Source organism: Panthera tigris, chromosome B1, assembly GCF_018350195.1.
Source record: "Panthera tigris isolate Pti1 chromosome B1, P.tigris_Pti1_mat1.1, whole genome shotgun sequence".
Lineage (NCBI taxonomy): Eukaryota > Metazoa > Chordata > Mammalia > Carnivora > Felidae > Panthera > Panthera tigris.
The window spans coordinates 142,732,292-142,758,003 of record NC_056663.1 but is presented as its reverse complement, the minus strand read 5'-3'; the positions used below and the strand labels follow the sequence as shown (position 1 = coordinate 142,758,003).

Genomic DNA, 25,712 nt, shown 5'->3' with positions numbered 1-25,712 from the left:
TAGAGGCAGAGAGAGGGTCACTCCCTGCTCTGACCTCCTGGCTCACTTATTTTCATAGGCATTCAACTGTAGTCCCTTAGAAGGAGGGCCATGTCTTAGGTCAATATGAAGCCCACAGCCCTATGAAGCCATTAAAGGTCTTCAATAAATATTTGGGGCAAAGGAAAGGTGGTAGCCATAGCTCATAGGTAGAAATGGTGTTAGCAAAACCAAGGTCATAGGTTGAGTACCCAAAAGTCCTACTGACTTTATTATGAAGATTCCACTGACTATACACTGCTGTGGAAGGTAGCTTGCCCATATGGTACAACAAGGCAATAGGACCAAGAAGGCTGGATTTGGTTCTTTCAGGTGATGTAGAACCGTACCCATCCTTACCACCTCCACCAGTAGGGGCTTTATGTGAATTTTCTCATTCAATCCCTAGCAAACCCCTGTTTTAAAGATTACGAAGCTGAGCTTTACTGATGTTAACTGCTTAGAGTTTCTTATCTACAATCCTTCCTGCACTTCCCACCCATTTACATGGTAAATGTGTTATGGGCCCCCTCCCAAATTCATATATTGAAATCCTAATGCCTAGTATCTCAGAATGTGACTGCATTTGGAAATAGAGTCTTTAAAGAGAAATTTCAGGTTAAATGGGGTCATGAGGGTGGGCTGTAATCAATATAACTGATGTCCTTATAAGAAGAAGAGATTAGGACTAAATACAAAGGAGAGACCATGTGGAGATACAGGAAGAAGACAACACCTACAAGTCAAGGAGAGAGGCCTCCAAAGAGTCAACCTTACTGATGCCTTCATCTCAGACTTCTAGCACCCAGAACTGGGAGACAATGAACTTGTGCTGTTCAAGTCACCCAGTCTGTGGTATCTGTTACAGAAACCCTAGCAACCTAATAAACCTTGGCTCCCTATGGGAGGAGTATTCTTCTTCACCCTATTGACTTCAGGCTTGGCCAAGTGACTTGATTTGACCAATGAAATGTGGGTGGGATGGGAATACCCAAATTTTGAGCTAGGGCCTTAAAAAGCATGGCAAGTTTCCACTAACCACCCTTTGCCAAGAGAAAAGCATGCTTCAGGTAGTTGTGGATCCTTCACCTAAAATGGTGATGTGTTGACCAGACATGAAACCTGGAGTCCAGCCCAGTTCAGCTGGGCCAGCCAACCTCAAACTACAGCCATGGGGCACACCAAGAGTGTGAAATAAATGTCACTGTTACAAGACACTGAGATTTGAAAATTATCTGTTATGGAGCACTGCAACAGAAGCCTGATTAATACAGCGGCCAAGGTTAAGAGACAGAAACCTACTGTTAGTAGGTTGAGGTCCTAACAGTCCTCAACGTGTTAATGGAGGAAAATCAGCATTTTTTACAGTAAAAATTATTGAAGTACACAAGAAATATAAAGGGACAGACTGAGAATAAACAACCTGAAATATGAACAGTCATTAACTCTTGAATGTTGGGAATCTGGATCACTGTTATTTTCTCCTTGATGAATTTTGGTATTTTCCAAATTTTTTATAACCACTAAGAAATTGATACTGAAAACAATTTTTAAAGAAGATCAAAAGAGGAAAATGAGATCAAATGACACAGACAATGCAAGGCCAGCAGTGAAACAATAAGACTAGACTGCAAGAGAAGCATTCTCTGAGGTCACCTCTGAGGCTGAGTGAGGCTTTGAGTGACAACAGACAAAGGGACTGGCTTCAAAACATGTTAGATACCACATGCTAAAATGTACTGTGACACAGCACACAAAAGAATGTCAATTTTAGTTTTTTATTTTATTTTTAAAATTTTTATTATTTAAAAGAAAAAATTTAATGTTCATTTATTTTTGAGAGAGACAGAGACAGAGCATGAGTGGGGGAGGGGCAGAGAGAGAGGGAGACACAGAATCGGAAGCAGGCTCCAGGCTCTGAGCTGTCAGCACAGAGACTGATGCGGAGCTGAACCCACAAACCGCGAGATCATGACCTGAGCCGAAGTCTAACCCTTAACCGACTGAGCCACCCAGGCACCCCCAGAATGACAAATTTTATTAGTCCAGGCCACAATTTAATAGAAGGAATGTTGCAAGGAAACTTAGTTATATTGCTCTATTATAAATAGAAAATATCTTGTGGCGCTTGGGTGGCTCAGTCGGTTCACTGTCCAATTCTTGGTATCAGCTCAGGTCATGATCTCATGGTATGTGAGTTGGAGCCCTGCATTGGGCTCTACACGGACAGTGCAGAGCCTGCTTGGGATTCTCTCTCTTCTCTCTCTCTGTCCCTCCCCTGCTCCTGGTCTCTCCCTCTCAAAAAAAAAAAAAAAAAAAAAAAAAAAAAATCTCAAGAATCTCTGCAGGACAAAACAAAGTGGCTCTAGGATAAATGAATGCAGAAAACCTAAGCTCATCAAAGCAAAGCTGGCGATCTGGAGGGCTGAAAGTAAATGTACATCCATGAGTTGGCCATGCCATGGAACTGGAGATTATTTGTGGTTTGGCATCCATTGAAAATGTCTAATCATCAGATTTCTACTCAAACAACACATTATTGAAATATTTTTGGCCTTTACTACCAGTACTGATTTGCTGAGAAGAGATCAGCTTCATGAGACAGAAAAATTTAAAGACAAACCATGAAACTCCTATCCTCCAACTTCCCGGATTCAGCTCGGACTCTCCTTGGAGAAGCCCTCACCACCTGCCCTGCATGCACTGATCTTCCTCTGCCCGGCACCTGAGCAGCTGAATCAGTCACTTCAGGCAATTTTTTAAAACGCTTGTGGTCTTTTATCTTATCTCCTAAACCGGAGTCCTAGTTATCTGAAGAGTCAGGCTCAGAGAGCGAGAGAACACCAGAACTGAAAACGGTGCTGAGGTTGAGAAGGGGTGACATGGGGGTTCTGGAAGGGTAAGGGAGTGTGCGGAAGCTCATTCAGCTCCTTAATGTCAGAGCTAGGTCTGGAATCCTGGGTGGCTCTTCTCTACCTTCCAACCCTACTTCTGCGTATAACATTAAAAAAAAACAAAAATAAAAAAACAACAGGTATAAATATACTACCCATTTTAGTTATACAAGATATACGGTAGAGTTTCTCCACCATAAAGTACACATATAGCTTCCAGAAACAGCTTAGTAACATGAATTTAACCTACCCAAAACTAATATGTTAACTACAAGAAATCTAACATACAATTTATTTCTCTTCTAGAGAATAGATATTTTTTAAGTTCTCTGACTTCATTAAATAAGGACCTCTTTTTCTTGCCCATAAATTTCCAGAATAGGGCAAGGCAATAATGTCCTCTCCTCTGTGAATTCCTTGAGTAATCCCCCTTTAACTGGATGGATCATCTCTTCCTTTGAACCCCAAAACACATTACATAGGAATTTCATAGGAAAAAAGGGGCCAGGTCAGAAAACATCTTGTAAAAATTGAAGTTAACAGGAATCAACATGAAGCAGGCCATATCAGCAAGCAAAAATGGGAAGGGAAGTGTGTCTATTCAATATGGTCATGTACGAAGTTAACTGTTAGCTTTTTAAAATAGAAGGTGCTAACCTACAAAAATGGGTCCTTTTTTCCCCTTTAATCTTCCCCACAGTGTCTAGAACAGTGCAGTTCTTGAAGAAACATTAGTTCAATCAACAAAATATAGTTCTAGAAAACTTAGACACCAGCTTCCATCATCTTTACTTATAAAAGGCTAGGTGAGAAGAACTTGCTAGGAGGCAATCAGAGGGGTGCAGAAGGGGTGGAGAGGGGTGCAGAGGGGTACCAGGAGGCAATTGCCCGCATTTGACAAGTGGTCAAATGCAAAGTCACAAGTGTTACAAGTGCCAAGCCTCGTAACAGCAGCTCTCTAGCTACAAATCCAAAGAGCCTTTAAAGTATACCAGAGGAAGTGGTTGTCACATTCAGATACCAGAAAGCAATAGTGTTGTTAGAATCACATAATCATGAGAGATCTAATCCCTATCAGTTTGTGTACCTTCTCAGTAATCCAGTACCCTAAAGAGCTAAGTACAGCCAGTTCCTTTTGTGGGTGGAAAGAAAAAAAATCTGTGTCCTTCCATGACCCCCCTTTCCTAAAACCTGTTTAAACCAGTGCTATACCCACGGTGGTGCTTGGAAAGGATAGAACTATGAATGCAAGTCCTCAAAACACTACGTATGTGCTAGGCATGGTCAGAGATATCCATCAACACAGATATGGTTTCTGCATGCCAGGAGCTTGGCCTCCACTTAGGGGAGTATTGACACACACATGCAACTTAACCGACGGCATGAAGTAGCACGTGATACATGGCCAGTGACTATACCGGACAACAGTCTTGCGAGTGGTCACATAGTGGATTCTATGACCTGAGATGGAGAAAGGCAGTCCTTAAAGTGAGCCGGGGAGAAAAAATAAAAATTTAGCAAGCAGAGGGAGGTCACAGACACCTTATGGACAGCCAGAGTTGATTCAACTATCCTTCCTCCCTGCCTGTTCCGTGGGAATCCTCCGCTTAATCAGAAAGATAGTGAATGTGGAGAATGAGAAAATAAAACATACAGAGCAGGGACAGTGTTAGGTGTGACTGCATATGGTTTTACAAGGAGTAGAGAGACTCATTTAGAGAGGTAGGTTGGGGTCATAGGAGCCTAGATTTCATCTGATATACAATGGGGAGCCATGGAAGATTTCTGAGCTGCAGAGCATTATCGAGACCCAGGCACAATATTGCCCTTTATCTCATGTAATCTCCCTTAATAGCCTACAAAGTGAAAATCATTTCCCCTGTTTTTACACTTCTGGAGACCAAAGCTCAAAGGTTAGGGGAATGCCTAAGGTTTGCTAGTAGGAGATGGAGTCAGCCTCCCACCCCAGGACTCACTCTAAACCTGAGCTCCCGGTAATGTTGAATTTTACCAGAGCCTAGTGCTCCTGGAAAGCAGTAAATGGTTCAGGAACCTACCCCCCTTTTGTGTTCCAAGAAATGGCTTCCTGCAAAGAAACACTCTTCCATAGGACTTAGCTAAGATTCCCCTCACTGTTTATCCCTAGACAAGGCCAGACTCAGACCCTCCACATTCCCAGTTTTTGCCTCATTATTGATTAGTTGAATCACAGGTTCCCACTGATCAATAGGAACAAAATGCCTATTAATGTACAGCATGCTGACTATGGCTAATAATACTTTATTGTATGCTTGAAATTTGCTAAGAGAATAGATCTCAAGTGTTCTCACCACACACACACACACACACACACACACACACACACACACTGAGGTGACAGGATATGTTAATTAGTATTATAATAATCATTTCACAATGCATACATTACTCAAAACATCATGTAGTACACCTTAAATGTATACAGTTAAAATTTCTTGAGTATAGTTGACACACGATGTTACATTAGTTTCAGGTGTACAACATAGTGATTCAATAAGTTTATACATAATGCTATCTTCACAAGTGTAGCTACCATCTGTCACCATACAACACTATTACAATATCACTGACTCTCTTCCCTCTGCTTTCTTTTGCCATGATTTATTCCCATGGCTTATTCATTCCTAACTGGAAGTCAGTATTTCCCACTCCCCTTCACTCATTTTGCTTTCTAACACCAAATACAAAAATCAACTCAGAATGGATTAAAGACGTTAATTGTGAGACCTAAAACCATATAAATCTTAGAAGAGAACACAGGCAACAATTTCTCTGACATCAGCCAAAGCAACATTTTTTTCTAGATATGTCTCCTCAGGCAAGGGGAACAAAAGCAAAAATAAACTATTGAGACTACACCAAGATTAAAAGCTTCTGCACAGCTAAGGAAACCGCAATAGAACAAAAAAGGCAACCTACTGAATAGGAGAAGATATTTGCAAGATATCTGATAGGAGGTTAGTATCCAAAATATATAAACAATTTACACAACTTACACAACTCATACTTGTCATGGTTTACTTGTCAACCATACCTCAATAAGGTGAGGAAAAAATGCTTGTGAACCAAATTTGGTTAAGTTTCTCTCCTTCCCAGCCTTGTTACTCTCCTTCTCAGATGGGAAAAGATCTCCCAAATGCACATCTCCTGCCTCCTACTGCACTAGTCCTTTCAAATAGTCTTTCTTTACCTAGGCTGCATTTGTTTTTTAATTTGGCAATAATTATTGTGCCATGCTGCCTATTTTGCGTTGACACAGGCAAGAGGTGTTTTAGAAGGTTACATGGGCACAAATGGGAATGAGGGCTTGGCTAGGATGATTGTAAGGATTAAATGAGATTTCAGCAGAGAGCTTATCTCAGGCCACCTCAAAATGCTCAATGAATGGTAACTGTGATCCTGATTATTGCCATCTTGAGTGGGGATGGGAGGGTTCCACGTCTTGATTTAAAACAAAAAAGGAGGGGCACCTGGGTGGCTCAGTCAGTGAAGAGTCTGACTTGGGCTCAGGTCATGATCTCCCAGTTCGCGGGTTCGAGCCCCACATCAGGCTCTGTGCTGTCGGCATGGAACCAACTTGGGATCCTCTGTCCCCCCTCCCCCCCCCCCGCCCCTCCCCTGCTTGTGTGTGCACTCTCTCAGAAATAAACATTTAAAAAATGAAAAAAATGAAAAGAATAAAACAAAGTTTAACAAAAAAAGAATAAATAAAAAAAGGAATCATGTCACTCCCATTAATCTGCTGAATGTTAAAAAATGAAAGAGAAAAGAAACCACACAGGAAGTCTTTAGTCATGATCCTCTCTTCCAGTGCTATCTTTAATTCGGTTTAGGCTGAGACAACGAGGAATTAGCATAAAATCAGAAATAACCAAAATGTCAAACGGAAAAGAATCGTTTAGTAAATTATGATAATTCACAGGTTGGAGTAGAAAGCAACCATTAAAATTAGGAAGACTATACCCAAATAAGAAACATGCTCATGATCTATGCTAAACGGAAAAAGACAATGTGTGGACAAGACTAGCAGATAAAATTCAAACATGAAAATGTCAGTGCGGTAAAATACAGTTAATTTTAAAATTTCAATATTTTAATTACCGTCAAAATCTCAAAACATCCACACTAAACATCTAATTGCACACATCTCTATGGGACAGGATTACAAGGCGTCTTCCATTCTCTCTGTTACGTTTTTCTGCATTGGGATTTTTTACAACGGAAATAAATTACTTCTGGAAGCAGAAAAAATAATTATTCCCTTATTTTTTTTTAAATGAAAATCTGAGAAACTCAGATTCTATAAAATGTCACTAATAGGCCCCAAGGGAAAGGAGGCGTGGATCCACAGAGAACCTACTTCATCTAGCCTCTCCCTCTGTCCTTGCAAAAACAAAGGGGAAGCTGATGCCTCATCAGCTGTGGTCAGGGCTCCCACAAAAGCTCCAAGAGCCGCCATCCCCCACACTCAGCCTCACAGTGTTTCTTTCCCTATTATTGCCAGGATGGCTGATTTAGCACACTGTATTCCTTGCTAACTTATCCTGACAAGCACCCAGTATGTGAAGACTTTCAGAGTGAGAAAGGGCTCGTAATCTCATTTATTTATTAAAGTAAAGATAATCACCTCAGAATTAGGAACCTCAAAAGAGCCAGCATGAATTGACACATGGGTTAACTCCCTGAGTTTATCTTCTTTCGTTTGCATCCAGCTCTTAGGCAACCAAAAATCCAAAGACAAGAAGAAGAGTTTCCAGAAAGGAGGGCACAATCCTTTCCAGAAAAGAGGGTAAAACTGGCTGTTCTTATAACAGTCTGACTTGAACTTCTTCCTCCAAATCTCAAGTCGACTAAGGCAGTTTTGAGATAGAAATAAACATTTAGTACACGGGAGTCTTTAACTAAACAAAGCAAATACAAAGCCTAACAATGAAAGCGATCCTTGACAGCCTGCCAGACTCACGCTGATGGCAGATTCTGTTTCGACCTGGGGTTCTCCTCACCATCTGTGTCTTGCCTCCACCCCTATCGCCATCACGCCCCCCCCCTCCCTGGCCACTCTCAGCTGAGTCCACACTCAAGCCAGGTCTCACGCCACATTTAATTCCTTTCAAATCTTGCCCTCAAGTGTTGGCTTTTCCTGTACCTTTAACATGTCTCTTTTTGTCCACTCCATTGCTAGGTGTGTGTCAAGGAATCCCTGCAAGTCCCACAGTGGACTGCATGTTGTGTGTGTGTGTCTGTATAAGCAGACCAAGTAGAGAAGGAGGAGGGAAATGCAAGAACAGAGGGAAGTTCACAAACACAGCTGCTCCAAAACAGTTGCGACTTTATCGTTACCTTCTTCATTTTTATCTTCTTCCCTGACATTCAGCTCGGGTACCATTACCACCATGGCCAGCTACTATTTACTGGATCTCTAGGAGTCAGGGGGCTGTGCTAGAGCTTTATGCCATCATCTCAGCCTTACGCTAACCCTGCAAGACAAGAATTCCCATTTTTCAGACAAGGAAATGGTGGCACTGGCTATCCCAAGTTCACGGAGCCAGTAAGTCAAGGCCAGGTCTGTGGGTCTCCAAAGCCCAGGGTTGTGTCACAAAGTACTTTAATTCATAGGTGATACATGCTGAAGGATTCAGGAACAAAGCATTGTGATGTCTGCAACTTACATTCAAATAATTTAAGAAAGAGTATATCAGAGAGAGATGAAGTAAATATGGCAAGATGTCAACAACTGATACGCTGAAGTGAATCAAAATATGGCATGACACATACTCACTAAAATATTATTCATTGCTTATCTGAAATTGAAATTTGACTAGGCATCCTGTATTTTACCCAGCAGCCCTACCTCAGGGAGACAGTGAAACTATGGAGAGGCCCTCACGTAGACTCTGAGACGTTTCTGGGGAGTCAGGCCTTCCCTCTGGAGGAAAGGAAACTAGGGTAGCTGTGCGAAGTCATGTAAACTCCCGGGGCTGAAACAGACAGTGAGGGACTGAGGAAGGGAGAGCTGAGCTCCTTGTGTCCAGGTAGCTTCTCTGCTGTTCATGCTGAGTCCCCCAAAAGCACCTCAACCTCCTGCTCTAGAATGGTCCAGACGGGGCTTCATTTTGACCTTACGCTTCTAGTTTCTACACCAGATCCTCAGGGCATTCAACTGTATACTCCCGGGAGCTTGCTCTGCAAAGGAAGGACTCAGAAACCAACAAGTAATAACCTTAACCTCAAGCCTGGAGAATGTTTGGCACAAGAAGTCATTAATTCTGCCCAATGCAACAAACCAGTTCCCCTGGTCATGAGGAGCCCTTTGCACAATTTAGACATAAAGCTGTGGCTTGGGAACAACTGCTCTTCCTCACTGACGATTTTGCTGGGGCTGTGACAGTTACCAGGCAAACCCTGTAATCAACTGAGTTTTCCAGTTACGCTAAACATCAATGTAAGGACCTAAACCAGTTTTACAATGTGACTTTGGATATTGCTTATAAATTTTAGCCAAGTAGAACATGATGAATTTTTTTTTTTACACATAGTATTGTAGTACTACTACCTAAAGAAATATTGGAAGGATTATTGAGTCGTGTGGTGAATCTGTAGTCTCAACAACCAAATTAATCATTTAAACAACTTATTTTCAGCTAATTAGCCAATATGTATATATGGAGAGATTTCTTTCTTTTTTAAATGTTTTTAAGTTTATTTATTTATTTTTGAGGGGTGGGGGGCAGAGAGAGAGAGGAGAGAGAGAGAGAGAGAGAGAGAGAGAGAGAGAGAGAGAGAGAGAGAATGAATCTAAAGCAGGCTGTATGCCATCAGCGTGGAGTGCAACATGGGGCTCAAACCTACGAACCATGAGATCATGACCTGAGCTGAAATCTAAGAGTTGGATGCATAACCGACTGACCACCCAGGTGCCCCCATATGGAGAGATTTCTACGTGACCAACAGACACAGGCCCTGTTCTCACAAAGAAATTTAGCTAAGGACACAAAATTGGCATGCATGAAGCAGTTAGTGGACAATTACGTGCAAGGCCCAGTAATTCAGCCCAAAGAAGGGCTTATGCCTGAAATTATTTGGATCATCTCTGTTGTATGGACCCATCCTAAAATCCCCACCTGGACATCCCACAGGCTGCTGAAAGTCGATGTGACCAGAAGTGGATTTATGATTTTTCTCCCCTAACCAATCCTAAATCCTACCGATCTTACCTCCTCCTCTTTGCCATTTCTACTCTTGATCCCATAGGTGGTCTGGACTGCAGCAATACTGTGGATGGTCTCTTCTCCAGGATCCTTTCAAGTCTGTTCTCCACCTCAGCCTCCAGAGAGTTCTATCAAAAGTGCCTACAGGAGCAGACACTCTCCCCACTGCTCGAAGGATAAAGTCTGAGGTCCTTGACCTGCTGCACTAAGCCCTGCCATGATCTGATGCAGCTCATCACCTGTCATCATCTGTCATTCCCTGGTAGGCATTTTTCTGCATCAGAGACACTCAACCGCCCACCATTCCCCAGGTACAAGCTGTGTTACTGTGAGTGAGAGCTGACAAGACATGATAAGGCCAAAAGACACAATACTTCCAAGCCAGCCTGATAGAGATCTTTCAGGAAGGCAACACTGGGGGCTTTTTGAACCGGCTGTCCTGGCATAAACTACTTCCAAATGATAATAAACACTGAGGGAACTGTATTAGGCTTGGATGGGAGTAAGTAATACTTTTAAGGAAACTTTCAGGACTCAAGAAGGCTCCTCGTTGTTCTTTTAGTTCACAGAGTGCTACTTAATAATTATACACAACTTCAGGGGCGCCTGGGTGGCTCAGTCGGTTAAGCGGCCGACTTCAGCTCAGGTCATAATCTCGCGGTCCGTGAGTTCGAGCCCCGCATCGGGCTCCGTGCTGACAGGTCAGAGCCTGGAGCCTGTTTCAGATTCTGTGTCTCCCTCTCTCTGACCCTCCCCCGTTCATGCTCTGTCTCTGTCTCAAAAAATGAATAAACGTTAAAAAAAATTAAAAAAAAATAATTATACACAACTTCAGCATCCACATCACCATCTACACAGTGTAAACTCACCCAGAGAAAATGCAGGCCAACACGAGCAACCTGGCCTAACAACATGTGAATGATTCTCACTAGACTCCAGATTGATAAAACTCCCCAAATAGCAAAATACTAGTTTCCTGGTTTGCTTTGTTTTTTTAAAATTTCTCCCTGAGGGGCGCCTAGGTGGCTCAGTTGGTTAAGCATCTGACTTCCTCAGTCGGTTAAACATCCGACTTCGGTTCAGGTCATGATCTCACGGTTTCGTGGGTTCGAGCCCCATGACAGGTTCTGTGCTGACAGCTCAGAGTATGGAGCCTACTTTAGATTCTGTGTTCCCCACATCTCTCTGCCTCTCCCCCTCTCATGCTCTGTCTCTGTCTCTCAAAACTAAATAAAAACGTTTAAAAAAAATTTATAAAAATTCCTCTGTTAAATTAAACACACCCAATCCAGACTCTCCTAGTAATGTAAGTCATTCCCATTACTTACCTTTTCTTATTCTCTGTTGAGGTAAAAGGAATAAGCCTACCATTAGCATTCTACCCTAATTCTCTGACCTTATTTTAACTCAGGAACAAACGCATTGACTTTTTTTATGTCACTGCTGATGAACTCATTTTGCTTTAACTGCAATCGTAATAATTCACCTAATGAGATCTGACAGTTGACATTCAAGTGTTAGTTCATGTGGAAGCTGCTACTCTATAAATGACAGACAGGACAGCAGGGTGGGGTAGCTTTCCCGAAAAGCTCCTGCTACCAAACACCCGCTGGAGGACTCTTTAAATGCTTCCACATAATAACAAATGTGAAACCAAGGTTGAGAACTGCCAGCCCAAAGAGAGAGAAAGCAGCCACCAGATGAAACTTAATCAAAATGACCAGGTGAGGGGCACCTGGGTGGCTCAGTCAGTTAAGCATCTGACTCTTGGTTTTGGCTCAGGTCACGATCTCGCAGCTTTGTGAGTTCGAGCCCCGCATCAGGCTCCGTGCTGGCTCTGTGGAGACTGCTTGGGATTCTCTGTCTCTCTCTCTCTCTGCCGCTCCCCCCACTTGTGCTCTGTCTCTAAATAAATAAATAAATACTTAAAAAAAAAAGGACCAGGCATTGGAGAAATAGATGTGTATGCAGAGGGTGTGGTTGAAGGAGTGACTGAGAAAGAGGATTTTAGACGTGAATATATAAGAAGCGTGGCCCATGAAAACAATGCCAGGTTCTGTGTGTAACTTCTGGAGCCCCTCTTATTATTTTACAGCCTGTTTGGTTGCAACTGTATCTCTCAAAGTCGATATAAGCGATGCGTTCATCACCTACTTCTATCTCTGCCTCCTCTCCCTTCCATTACTGTTGATTATCAGAAGTACAGTGTTAAAAGCAACTACTCTTAAAGTGGGGTTTGCAAGAGTGATCTCATCATTATAAGAATGGTATTCTGCCTCTCTTTCTCTACAGAGTGTGAAACTCAGTGCTGAAGGGGCCAGGTGGGTGTGGCAAGTGAAGTGATGCGAGTTTGCACATTAGTGTGCATGGCAAACCCTAGCGATGATACTCATTTCTCCATAGAAATATGCCCGCTTTCATTTTTGCCAAACACATGACCCTCTGGGGCTCTTTCATTTTCCTTCTTTTACCTTCGTTTACCTTCCTTTCCTTCGTTTACCTTCGTTTACCTTCCTCTTTTGGTAACGAGGTTCAGATACAAACAGGTATTTTTCTCTACTCTAAGAGAGACAACAGGGCAGGCACGATGACAAAGGGCACCTTCCCTGCGCCTCGGAGTTAGGGAGCCAACAGGAATGAGAAGGGCCATGGGAATCAGGAGGGAGGTCCCCTCTGAAGGGCAGCCCCATTCTGCTCAGACTGTGGACACAGACTAGCACGCACAGCATCCACATGTTTCAAGAGAGGCTGGAAACTTGAGTTCTTGGGTGAAGTTTCTAGATTTTAAAGGTATAGTGAGGCAATCAATGACCACTGGTCTACAAAGCGTAATGAAAGCGTGAAGCTGAAGAACAACCCGAGCAATAATATGCAAAGGAAATCATCCCCGAAGATGTAAGTTTTCGTCTATTCGTCCTTCCACTCATCCGAGTAATATTTACTGAACGTGTATTTTGTGTGACGGTGCACTTGGTGGTAGGGACGATGGCACAAAGCTAAAACTGGCAGGGCCCCCACCTTCGAAAATCCCTGGCAGGGCTGAGGCTGGAGGGGAATTATGCAATAATTCAATTACGGAGATGCTGATGGTCTAGTCTAGTCTGATCAGCACACAGGGAAAGCAGGGGATTCACTGAACCTGCATCTCTGATGACCCAAACTACCATCTTTAACCATGGACTTGTGCGGAGACCAAAGGAACATGTGTATAACACACTAGACAAAATCCTCGTGGTTTGAAGACATTAATAGCATAGTTTCCAAACTGTTCTTACAGAAACAACAGGGATATGAAGTTATTTTTTAAAGTTATTCTAAAAATTGTCATAATTAATTAAATGAAAACTAGATCAGCAGCTCTCAGAGTGTGGCCTGAGGGCCCCTGGGGGTCCCCAAGACCCTCTGAGGGGGTCCACAAGGTTAAAAACTATTTTCCTAATAATCTTAAGACATTAGTTGCCCTTTTCATGCTCATCCCCTCATGAGTGTAGAGTGCAGTTTTCTAGAGGTCACCAGACATATAATGATGTCATTGCTCTCTGACAGCTAATACGTGTTTGTGTATTCTTGTGCTTTAAAAATTTACCCGTTTTAATTTCTAATATTGTAAATATTGATAGATATAACTCACACAAATGTAAGCTCTTTAGGGTCTTCAGTTTAAGAATGTAAAGGGGCCTGAGCCCAAAAAATTTGAATTAGATTATAAATTCTGTAAGTGTAGGGATTGTGTCTACTTTATTACTGTATCCACAGCTCCCAGCACATTGTCTCGCAAATGGTCCACACTCGGTAAATATTTGCTAAATAAATGAATGACTGCCAAAGTATATATGTAAATATTTTTAGATATAGACTGCAAAAACCAAAAGTAGCCTTATTTTCCTCAGTTGCTTTTGACTAGTTACCAGTTTTGATGAAAAATGGTCCCCTCATTTAGTATATATATATATCTTGAAGATACAGGCCATAAATGCCTAGTCACTTGGCCAACATCCTATGTTTTCATTAATGCTCTTACAATCCCACCTGCTGATTCTTCCCCAGGAAACAAGCAAATGTCTGGCAGAACAGATGGCCCCTTTGCTGTGGCCTGACAGAATGAAATCTTGCACTTTATTAAGCAAGAAAGCAAAAACGGTTCTCGCAAACAACCACCTTCCCCTCCCCCCATCTTTCCTTTAATGTAAACTTGAAGAATAATAGTAATCACTAGTAGTAATATCCTCAACTAGAATTATCATCTCTCTTATATGTCAACTTCACTAGATGAAATTAAAAATAAATAGAGTGGGAACAGAAGCATCTCATTTTTGTAAAGTATATCTGTTAGTATGTGTGCACAAATAAAAACATGGAATAATTAACAATATGTTAACAGTAGTTATCTTTGTTTTATTAATTTTTGTTGCATCTGACTTTTTATGATGGCATGTATTTCCTATCAGAAAAATAAACAAAAATAAAGAATAAAATACAAAGGTTAAAAAAAAAAAAAGGAAATGCCATCTGGAGGAGTGAAGATGTGGGCTGCCATAACCACCATCCAAACCAGTCATGGGCTTGATGGTTAGCTTTTTATTTTTTAGTTTTTTTAATGTTTATTTATTTTTGAGAGAGAGGGTGAGTGAGAGAGAGACAGAGTATGAGCAGGGGAGGGATGAGAGAGAGGGAGACAGAGAATCTGAAACAGGCTCCAGGCTCTGAGCTGTCAGCACAGAGACTAACGTGGGGCTTGAACCCACGAACTGTGAGATCATGACCTGAGCTGAAGTCAGAGGCTTAACTGACTGAGCCACCCAGATGCCCCTTCATAGTCTGCTTTTCAACTTGGGTGCCAGGCCTAAGGAGTCTGATTCAGCAGGGCTGGTAGCATCTGTACTTTTTATTTTGACTTTCTTTATTTAAACGTTTATTTATCTATCTTGAGAGAGAAAGAGAGCACGTGTGCAGGCAAATGAACAGTGGAGGGGCAGAGAGAGAGGGAGAGAGAGAATCCCAAGCAGGTTCCTCGCTGTCAGCACAAAGCCCACACAGGGTTCGATCTCAGTTACTTGTGAGATCATGACCTGAGCCAAAATCAAGTCAGACGCTTAACTAACTGAGCCACCCACATGCCCTGCATCTGTATTTTTTAAACTCCATAAGTGATTTTGATGTCATTCCTAGAGTCTAGGGACCACACTGACAACAAATGGTTTACTCCATTGTCTTAGCCAATAATAATGAATGCATTCGTGGTCACCGTGAATTAGTAAGATGTTGAAAGAAACATAATATGATTTTGATATCACAAGATCATGTTTCTAAGAGCCAAGGAGGGGTTGGATAATTTTGCTTAAGAGTTAAAGAATATTGCGAGGATACTACTGCCTCTGTTTAAGGATCTATGATTTCTGCTCGTGCTGAGCCAATCACATTACTCTGTCACAAATCTGGAAGGGAGAAACCAAGAGATAAACCATGTCCATGGGAGGCCAGCAGCTGGAGTGTCACATGGGGTTGGGGCTGAGGAAGCACTGGATGAGTAAACAGCCCGGGCCCAACAAGTAAACAGAGGAAACTATTCGGTAGGGCAACCAGAGGAACAGTGGGGGGACACAGAGTGTGCCCGGGTCCTGCTAACTTTCCAGTTTCTACTGTACCCTTAGGAGGCCTTACTGTCCTGTGGTTCTCACCCTTAGACTTCCAGGAGCTTCCTCTTCCAGCTTTACAAAAAAAAAAAAATTACCATTCTGCAGCCAGCTTGAGTTGGCCTTAGCTTCTTGCTCCTCTTTATTGCTAAGAAGTGGAGGAGAATGTGGCATGTGAGAATAGAACTTATTATCCAAACCAAGGATCTTTTATTTTTTTTAATGTTTATTTATTTTTGAGAGAGAGAGACAGACAGACAGAGAGAGACACAGAAAGAGAACATTAGTGGAGGAGGGGCATAAAGGGAGAGAGAGAATCCCAAGCTGACTCCACACTGCCAGTGCAGAGCCTGATGTGGGGCTCGAACTCACAAACCATGAGATCATAACCTGAGTCAAAATCAAAAGTTGGACACTTAACTGACTGAGCCACCCAGGTATCCCAAACCAAGGATCTTTTAAACTGTAATTTTTTTAAATGTTTATTTTTGAGAGACAGAATGTGAGCAGAGGAGGGGCAGAGAGAGAGAAAGACAGAGAATCTGAAGCAGGCTCCAGGCTCCACACTGTCAGCACAGAGCTAGATGCGGGGCTCGAACCCACGAACCCTGAGATTATGACCTGAGCCAAAGTCAGACGCTTAACTGACTGAGCCACCCAGGTGCTCCAAACCAAGGATCTTTTAAAAGAAAAGAGGGTGCCAGTAATTATGCCAGGACAACAGGTATAAATAAATCAGGACTGTTGCAGGCAACAGAGTATATGCTCATCCTTGGGGTGGGAAAAGTGATTTAGGAGATCCAGCTTACATGCCTAACCCTACCCCTTCCCCTCCATCCAACCTCTGATAAGTCAGTTATTTACATTTCTAGTGGCACATAAATATAAAGGCAGTTTGATACCCACCATCATATTTAAAAACTGACATAGGCTTGGGGCCGCCCAAGTGGCTCAGTCAGTTGAGCGTCTGACTCTTGATATTGGCTCAGGTCATGATCTCCTGGTTCATCAGTTCGAGCCATCATCGGGCTCTGCATTGGACGTGAGACACCTGCTTGGGGTTCTCTCTCTCCCCCTTTCTCTGCCCCTCCCCTGCTCATGCTCTCTCCCTCTCCCTCTCTTTTTCTCTGTCCTTCTCTCTCTGTCCCTTCCCTGCTTTCTCCCACGCACTCGCTTGCTCTCCCCCTCTCACTAAATAAATTTTTTAAAAAACTGGCACAGGCTCAGGTTCCTTGACTGTAAAATAACAGATTAAGTGGTGCTTAAGGTTTTTTCTTATTCTAAGGTCCTAAGTCGTCATAACCCTGAAAACAGGCAATTCAGGAGATGCAAGAAAGATCCTTTTAAGATTGGATACAGTTGATTGTCTTTACATACACATACGTGAAGATGTTTAACTAATTCAACTGTAAAAAAGAAGACCCCCACATATCCACCTTTAATGTTATTTGGTTAATTTAGCGGTGATCGTATCTCATTTTTTGAGGCATCAGCAGAACGGCTCCCAAGTTACATGGCTCCTAAAAGAGGCTAGCTGATGTCGCTTGCCCAGAGCCTCAGGTCCCAGCCAAGGATAAGTATATTTGTCCTGTTCATCTCAGCCCTGACACCGAATGCTTTCACCCTTCCTTGGCCTGGGTACAGGAAGGAAAACCTGTGAGCCGTCTCTTTTCTTCTCACTGGCTCCCTTGCCAGCCCATTTCTTCTTCACCAGCCCTGACTCTGGCTGGCACTGCAGCCCCATTTCTGGGAGGCGTTCAAACTGTCCATGCGTCTAAGGGCAAGCTTAATATTCTGAGCTGCAATGTTGCTCTTAAACAAAGCTCACACGCCTGAGGCACAGAATCTCAGAAGTCTGGAGCTAGAAGGAACCTTCTCTCGACATAAGCTTCAGTTCACAGATGAGAAAACGATAGCTGAAAACAGTAACAAATGTTACCATCTGGGCCCTCCGCAAGGTGCTTTTTTCCAGCAATCCTTTTACTTCACTCCTGGCGACAACTCTAAGGCAGGTGTTATTTCAAAATGAGAAACCCGAGGTTTTTTGAGGGGTTCAATATTCGCTACTGGGCTTGCTCAACTTCACCCAAGTATTTCATAATGACAGAAACAAAGAATGTTAACCAAGTTCTGCTGATTCCTAGAACACTGCTCTTTCAACTACAATGATCAAATGTGAGGCAACAGGCATTTGTTGTGTACCTACCAGTGTGTGCTGAGTGCCAGGACAATTAGGGGGGTCATCAAAGGAGACAAAACGTAAAAATCTGCCCTCCCGGGTTCCAAGGAAGAAAAAGAGGTTAAATGGTTTCTGCAAAGCTCTGTCTTCAGGAAGTCAATACGCTTGAGAGAGAAGGCCTGGTTAGTGCTCAGAATATCCTCTAAGAAGTGGGTGTGAGCAGACAACGAGAGAGACATTACTGTGCCTGTTTTGCAATTGAGAAAACTGAAGCAGAAAGAATTACAGGGCTTGCTCAATACAAGGCGGTAACCAGCGAGGCCAAGAATGGAGCCAGGGGCACCTGGGTGGTTCAGTCGGTTGAGCATCCAACTCTTGATTTTGGCCCAGGTCATGAATTCAGGTGTCATGGAATTGAGTCCTGCGTCAGGCTCCATGAGCATGGAGCCTGGTTAAGATTCTCTCTCTCTTTCCCTTTGCTCCTCTCCCCCGGATCATTCTCTCTCTCTCTCACTCTCAAAACAAAAACAAAAACAAAAACAAAAACAAAAACAAAAACAAAAACAAAAAATAAACAAAGAATGGAATCAAATTGTCTTGGTTCCTTCCACTCCATTCACCGGGCAAAATTTAAATCTCCCTTTAATCTTAAAATCTCCCTGCAAATTATTTTAATAGGGATTATGTTACTTTGCTTCTCACAATTAGCCAAACCTATTCATTTGAATTTCTCCCCTTTCCTGTCTTCTTTTTTGATATAGACCAGTCAGGGCATGGAAAATCTTCAGATGAAAAAACAAAAACAAAAACAAAAACAAACTGGGAGTATCAGACCAGATTACATTATAAGCATATTAAGGTCAAGTTAACTATATTAAGGTCAAGAATCATTCCATAATGATACTAATGGAAAGAATGACAGCAGCCGTAACTGATCACCTATCCTCTGCCTGATACTGTCCCGGGTGCTTTACACAGATTACCTCCCTCAGTCTCACAACAGCACACACAGAGGCAGGGTTTGTGGGAAGCTTATACAGTGTGAGGAGACCCTTCCTAAGAAAAAAGAAAATTTTGGATACAGAATTAGGTGGAGGCTATTGGAAGGGCCTGTGCATGTGAGGGCCTCAAGCATAAGCTTTGTGTGCTTCATGGTAAATGCACCACTGTGCCTAAGATAGCTAACATCCTTACTTTCCCAAGAAATGAAATTGAGGCTCATGGTACTTCAGTAACTTGCCCAGAATCAAAAAGCTTGCAAATGGTAAGGTCAGGATTTGAATACAGGATGTCTGACTTCAAATCTCATATATTTTTCCTTTGCGCATGTGGCTTCTAACAAAAATAAAACTGACTTACAAAGCACTAAAGATATCCCATGAAAATTACCCATTTTCCCTAATAATTCCTACAACCTCTCTATTTTTGTGAGTTGTTTTTATCCTCATTTACAGATGGGGAAACCCAGAATCAGGAAACCTAGCCCAAGGTCATGCAGCTAGAGCATGGTGGACCAGGACTGATGTCCAGGGGTGTAGACCGCAGAGTCCTTACTCTGTCCCACTATCCCAGGCCACCACACTGCAGGTGACCGGGGAGAACAGAATGGTAATGATGGTCATGCATGCCCTCTGGCCGACTTGGCAACATTCCTGTCCACTGGAACTAGCCCTGTCATTTAACTGTATATGCCACCTTGCATGGTGTTCTTTAACGGGGTTGGGCAATTCTGAAAATCCACTTCCCCTGTACTATGATTTATTAGTCTGATCAGAGTCCATTCCTCACAGAGAAAACCAGATAAAAAAGCCAATCACCAAGTATCAGTGCAAACTCAAGGCCCAGGCAAACTGCTGTACAGCCACCTCCCTACCTGTCCATGAAATGGAGACCCACAGAGCATCTGAGGGCTGGTAACATCTGAGGCACCAGGGAGACAGCTCCTCTCATAGGGCTCTTCTGAAACAGCCTTTTAAAGCCACACAAGAAGATTCACATAGGGACTGTAATTGCATTGCTTAACTCTGGTCATCCAGGGAAGGGTTTATATCCCTAAACAATCTTGCCATGGATTTGCAGGTGGCCAAGAGCAGAAAAGATGCTATTTAGTTTTCTTCCTTCATGGGTACTCAGGGAAAACAGTGGTCTTTGAGAAGCTCAGACAGTGGGTTTCATCTTCCCTTACTAATGTGAACTTAGGGGCGCCTGAGTGGCTCGTCGGTTAAGTGTCTCTTAATTTCGGCTCAGGTCATGATCTCATGGTTCATGGGATCAAGCCCCATGTGGGGCTCTGCACTGAGAGCAAAGACTCTACTTGGGATTCTCTCTCTTCCTCTCTCTCTGCCCCTCCCTCTCTCTCTCTCTCTCATTCTGAAAATAAATAAGTAAACTTTAATAAAAAATGTGAACTTAATGTTTCCTTAACATAAACTTTAAAATTAAATTATGCTTTACCATGACTTTTTTTTTTTTTTAATTTACCTTTAACTGCCAGACTTTAAGTAACTGATGGCTTTTCATGACCTCTATTAAAGGAACATGTCTGGGGGCACCTGGGTGGCTCGGTCAGTTAAGTGTCCGACTTCGGCTTAGGTCACGATCTCATGGTCCGTGAGTTCAAGCCCCACATCGGGCTCTGTGCTGACAGCTCAGAGCCTGGAGCCTGTTTCGGATTCTGTGTCTCCCTCTCTCTCTCTGCCCCTCCCCTGTTCATGCTCTGTCTCTCTCTGTCTCAAAAATAAATAAACATTAAAAAAAAATTAAAAAAATAAAGGAACATGTCTGTTGCCACCTGGATGACACAACTTGACTGGGAGTTCAGTGATCAAACTGTTTTGTTTTGTTTTTTTTTTAATCCATCCAGCAGCAAGTGAAAACCAGTGGCAGAAGTTAAACTTGTGGTTATCGGTGCTAACAAGAAAGGCTGCTCCAATTATTATTTTTTTTTTTTTAAGGAAAAAGTGATCCCAGTAACTCTCTCTTGTTCCTCTTTCCACACAGATTGGTGGGTGTGTGTGAAAGGGCAGAAGGCATGAGCACTGGTAAAGTCAAATGACCCACACGTCTTCTGAAATGATCAGCTCTCCAGGCCACTCATCTAGGCTAAAAGACAGGTTCAGATTCTTTCGAGAACCTCAATGCATCCTTGCCTGAAGTTTATGGTAATTTAAGAAGAACAAGAATCCAAAGTGAGACAAAGCAACACAGACGATGGGTACAAGATACCACATGCTTAGTTGGAAGGTACCTTGCGGAGACTCCGATGGACTGAAATGCTACCCAGTCCAGAGGCCTGCCCTCTCTGCTGACTGCCCTGCCCAGTCCAGGAAGGCAAGAACACAATAGACCGCACACCCGCTTCTCATTCACAGCCCTACACCACTTCAAAGGCCACAGCAAGCAGCCAAGAAACCTGCCTGGGCTGTGGTGTTTTTCATTTAGTTTTGTTTTTTCATGAAGTGGGTGGGAAATATGTTTGGGCCGAGCTGAGACTGGGGCGTAGAGAGGGCGTGGAGGGGTATGCAAATGATAGAATGTAAGTGAAAGCTTAAAAAAAAAAAAAAGTCTAGACCCATAATTTTATCCTATTATTCCTCCCCATCTTTCTTGAACCCTTACCTACCAACCTCGAGAAGACAAATACGAAAGGAGGGCTCTGGTCGGGAGGGTCTGCCGGGGTGCAGATGTTCTTTGCAGGAGGTACAGCAGTCCGAGGGTGGGCTGGAAGTGTCCCCCGCCCAACACGGGAGCGCGCGCGCGTATACACACACACACACACACACACACACACACACACCTCGCCAGCCTCACCTTCTCGATGGTCTGGTCCACGGCCTTCTGGAAAACCCGAGCCACCAGCAGTGTGACGCTGGTCACCAGCAGGAGCAGGGACAGCGTCCCGACCGTGTAGAAGCAGCACCTGCCCATTTTGCGCGCCGCTCCCGGGCCGGGCCTCGCGGGCCGGCGACTCGACAGAAAGGAGGGAGGGGCCGCCGCTGCAGCGGCCTCAACACCCGCGACCCCGAGGTGCCCGCGGTCCCGGCTCTGCGCGCGGCTCCCGGCTCCGCGGCTGGGCTCCGGCTCCCGCGCGCCTGCCTGGCGGCCCAGGGAGGGGACGACCCGCTTCGGTTTCGGTTTCCCTCGCTCGGGCAGTCGGGCGCCGGCCCCGCTTAGTCAGGAGCGAGAGAGGGAGCGCGCAGGGCGGTGACGCTCGCCGGCCCGGTTCGCCGCAGCCCCGGGAGGCGACGGCCAGCAGCTGCGCGGGGAAACGGGCGGGGCGGAGGCTGAGCCCGCAGTCATGTGCCCCGCGGCGGCCGCCGCGATTCGGCCCGAGCGAGCCGCGCGCGTCCCGGGCGGCCCCCCGGCGCTGCGGCTCACGGACCGCGGCCGAGCCCAGATGCGCCCCCGCCTCCCCGACGCAGGCCCGCCCGGGTCACTCCGGAAATTCGCCTGGACTCCCACAGCCATTCACATAGACGCTTCGCACGAGTGAACTGCGGACCTACCAAGTGCCAAGCACTGGGGATGCGGGGTGGATACCACATTGCCCCTGCTCTAGACAGGCTCACCAGTTAGCAGGACACTGTTACAGCAGTTCATGCACAATGTTACAAGTGCTCTTCCGAGGTGCGTGCTGAGATCTGTGCCCGCAAGCGTGTTCTGCCCCCCGGGAGGGGGGGGCACCTAGGACCCCACAATTGAAATGGATCTTGGGGAATGTGGAAGGGGTGTGTGCAAGGGTGTGAGAGGTATTTCAAGGAGAGGAAAAAAGTGTGCTAAGACATTGGGCATGAAAGAGCAAGATTGAAGGAGGAAAGAAAAATTCCTTTTGAGTCTAGGTTCAGGTGTGCAGAGTGCAGGGTGGGAGGTGTTGAGGTCCCTTAGGGTCAGACTCTGAAAGGCTCTTTGTGTCCCCTAGAAGAGTTGGGACTTTATCCCTCAGCTGTGAGACGCTACAGTAAGAAGCCTCAAGCAAGTGGCCGTGACACTGTTCCTATTTGTTTTGCTCACCATTATGTCCCAGGCACACAGGCCAAAGCCTGCACACAGCAGGGACTCAATATTAGTTGAATGAATGTCACCTATATGCCAGCCTTTAGTTAGGTGCTTACAGACACCCATTATTTAAACTCACAGCAACCATGTGACCAGGTGGCTGTTTGTCCCATTCCCCAACAACCCCCCCCCCCCCCGCCAAAGCAGGGCTACACATTGCCACTCTGCAAGAGACTGAGAAGGGAACATAGCCAGACAGCTGGACCCAGGATACAGGTGTGACCTATGTAGAGAGGCAAGGAAGGAAGGTTGAGTGGAAGGAAGCTTCTTATACTACAGTGCAGCTCTAACAGACTTCCGCAAGGCTGTAGGGGGTCCTCAAGCTAAACTGGCCTGTCCCAGGAGTCCAGCATCTCCCAGGAAAAGACCTCTTGCACTTAGTCATGGGATAGGAGCAGCCCCAGGAAAATGGCCTCTGCACCATGCTGGGGATGAATATCAGAGGACGGATGTCAGATCTCAGCCTCTGGGACAGATCCGTGGGTCACTTATGTTCTGCACTGGAAGATCTGACAAGTACGTTTTCTTGGTCACTATTGTATTATTATTCCCATCTGACACACAAGGACACCATGGCTCTGAAAGGTAAGTAACCTAACAAGCTCAACCGGTTGCTGAATGGTGGAGCCTGTCTAGACAAGAATGCGCACCTGGTAGTCTCCAAAGCTCCTGCCTTTCCTACCCTGTGCATTGCTGCCTCCCAGCTGCCATCAATGAGAATCTGCAGACAGGGAGTTCACTGGGGAGACTTTGTTAAGGACTTGGTGAGATGATTAAAAATGATGGCAAATTCTTTGACATTCCAGCTATGAGATGGGGTCTTCACCTTTTACCTTTGAATTTGGGCCGAATTTAGTGATTTGTTAAACCAATGGAATATGGTAGAAATCACATATCCTGGAACTTCTGAAACCAGATGAAAAAGGCCTTGTAATTTCTTTCTGCCTGGGCATCTGGAAATTTTGGAGCCCTGAGCCACCATCAGGTCTAGCTATCCTGAGAACTCCATGCTGGAGAGAACACAGGAGAGACCGCAGGGAGATGGCCTGAGCCTGCAGGAAGAGAGATGCCCAGTCAGCCCCCTGTGGTACCCAGCCATTTGAGTCATGGGCCCTAGACATATGGAGCACAGTGGTCCCTGCCTTGCCCTGCCTGAAATGCAAAATAAAGGATTGTTGGTGTTTTAATCCACTAAGGTTTAGCCTCATGTGTTACTCAGGTTTAGATAACTGGAACAGACCTAAACCTGGGGCATTGACAGTGACAATGGTGCCCAATCCCAGCTCTACCCAGCTGCAGCTACCAAAGGTCTTTGAGCAGCAGCCCCCAAGAACCAGGCCTGGGGGTGGGGTGGGGTCTGGAATGAGAAACTCTTTCAAGCCTTGGTGCCTGGGTGGTCCCCAGTCTTCAGGTGCCCACAATCAGCAGCATTTGCCTACCCCCAGACCTGCCGTGGGAATGCTCAGTCATGTCCCCCCTCTGCTCCAGATCCCAGCTATCTACCGTAGCTCTCCCTGTGCCCTAGTTTGCTTCGGGGACCATGCTAGCCCACTCACCCTTGCTCGTCCCCTTCCTAGGCAATGGTTGGGGTCCTCGGCAGATGGTGGGTGTCCTCTCCCTCATTAACTAGAAAAAAGATCTGGTAAACTTCCTTCCTATTTGGCTGCCAGCACTTCACGCTCAAATTGAACCCTTCCTCCCCTGTATCCCACTAATACTGGATTTTCTGTTTGCTAGTTCTATTCTTTTTTTTTTTTTTTTTTTTTTTTTGCTAGCTCTATTCTTGAGAGCAAACTCTAACACCCACCGCAGCCCTGGGCCACCAATCCCAGTGCACTCTTCCTTCTCATTGTTCATTGAGGTTCCTTTTTGCCTCTTGTCTGGGCCACTAGAGGAGTAACAGACTACGAGGATGGAGAGATGGGCCCAGATTTGATAAATACATCTCGGTGTGGTGAGAGTCTCTGAACAAGGGTTTTCAACTCTGATACCCTCAGTCTGAGGCTCTCTCGCTCAGGCAACATGACTCCATTGTTTCAACTATGTCAGGCGGTTCATAAGCTGCTTCCCCTTTAAAACTCTGGTCCAAACTGGACAAAAACCTCTTTCTTGGTTCCTCTTAGTACAGCTGACCAGACTAGCATTTAAAAAATGTACTAAACACTAACAGAGAACAAAAAGGACCTAATTACAGAAAATATAAACAGCTTTAAAAAAAAAACCAAAAAACGCATGTTCCCCAAATAGCAGTCTGTGATCCCACAGCAATTTCTGTCATATCATAAAGAGCTGACACAGCTTTGTAGCGCCTGGCCTGGCTGTCTTTCTGTTCAGGTCTGTCTTTTTCTCCACCCCATGGCAGCTACAGATAGGGACTATGCCCAAAGCCCCCAAATTCTCATACAAGCTTCCCAAAGCCCCTTGGAACATCCTCCTTATTTCTGATCTATAGGATGTGTCACCTCCACTGCTAATTGGCATTAATAAAAATCCCCTCGTGCTATAGAATCATTTCACTCCACAGGTGAGACTCACCTCTACATATAGGGAGTGGTGACTCCAAGGCAGATACACAGACTAATAGCCCCTAATAATCACTCTTTAGAGGGTCAGGTGGTGTGGGAAGAGATTCCTGCTGCCACTGGTTAGATGAGGAGGCTGGCGCCCTGGAAGGGAGACAATCAGG

General features: G+C 44.5%; 1 protein-coding gene across 1 annotated transcript in view; it reads right to left on the bottom strand.

Annotated features, from left to right (window-relative positions):
* SCARB2 (scavenger receptor class B member 2) overlaps window positions 1–22,241 on the bottom strand; it is a 76,406-nt gene extending 54,165 nt beyond the window's left edge. The window contains exon 1 of the mRNA XM_007074830.2: window positions 21,782–22,241. Coding sequence (XP_007074892.2) covers window positions 21,782–21,898 — 117 coding nt within the window. The 5' untranslated portion in view covers window positions 21,899–22,241. The remainder of the gene's footprint in view (window positions 1–21,781) is intronic.
* Between the last annotated feature and the right edge of the window lie 3,471 nt (window positions 22,242–25,712).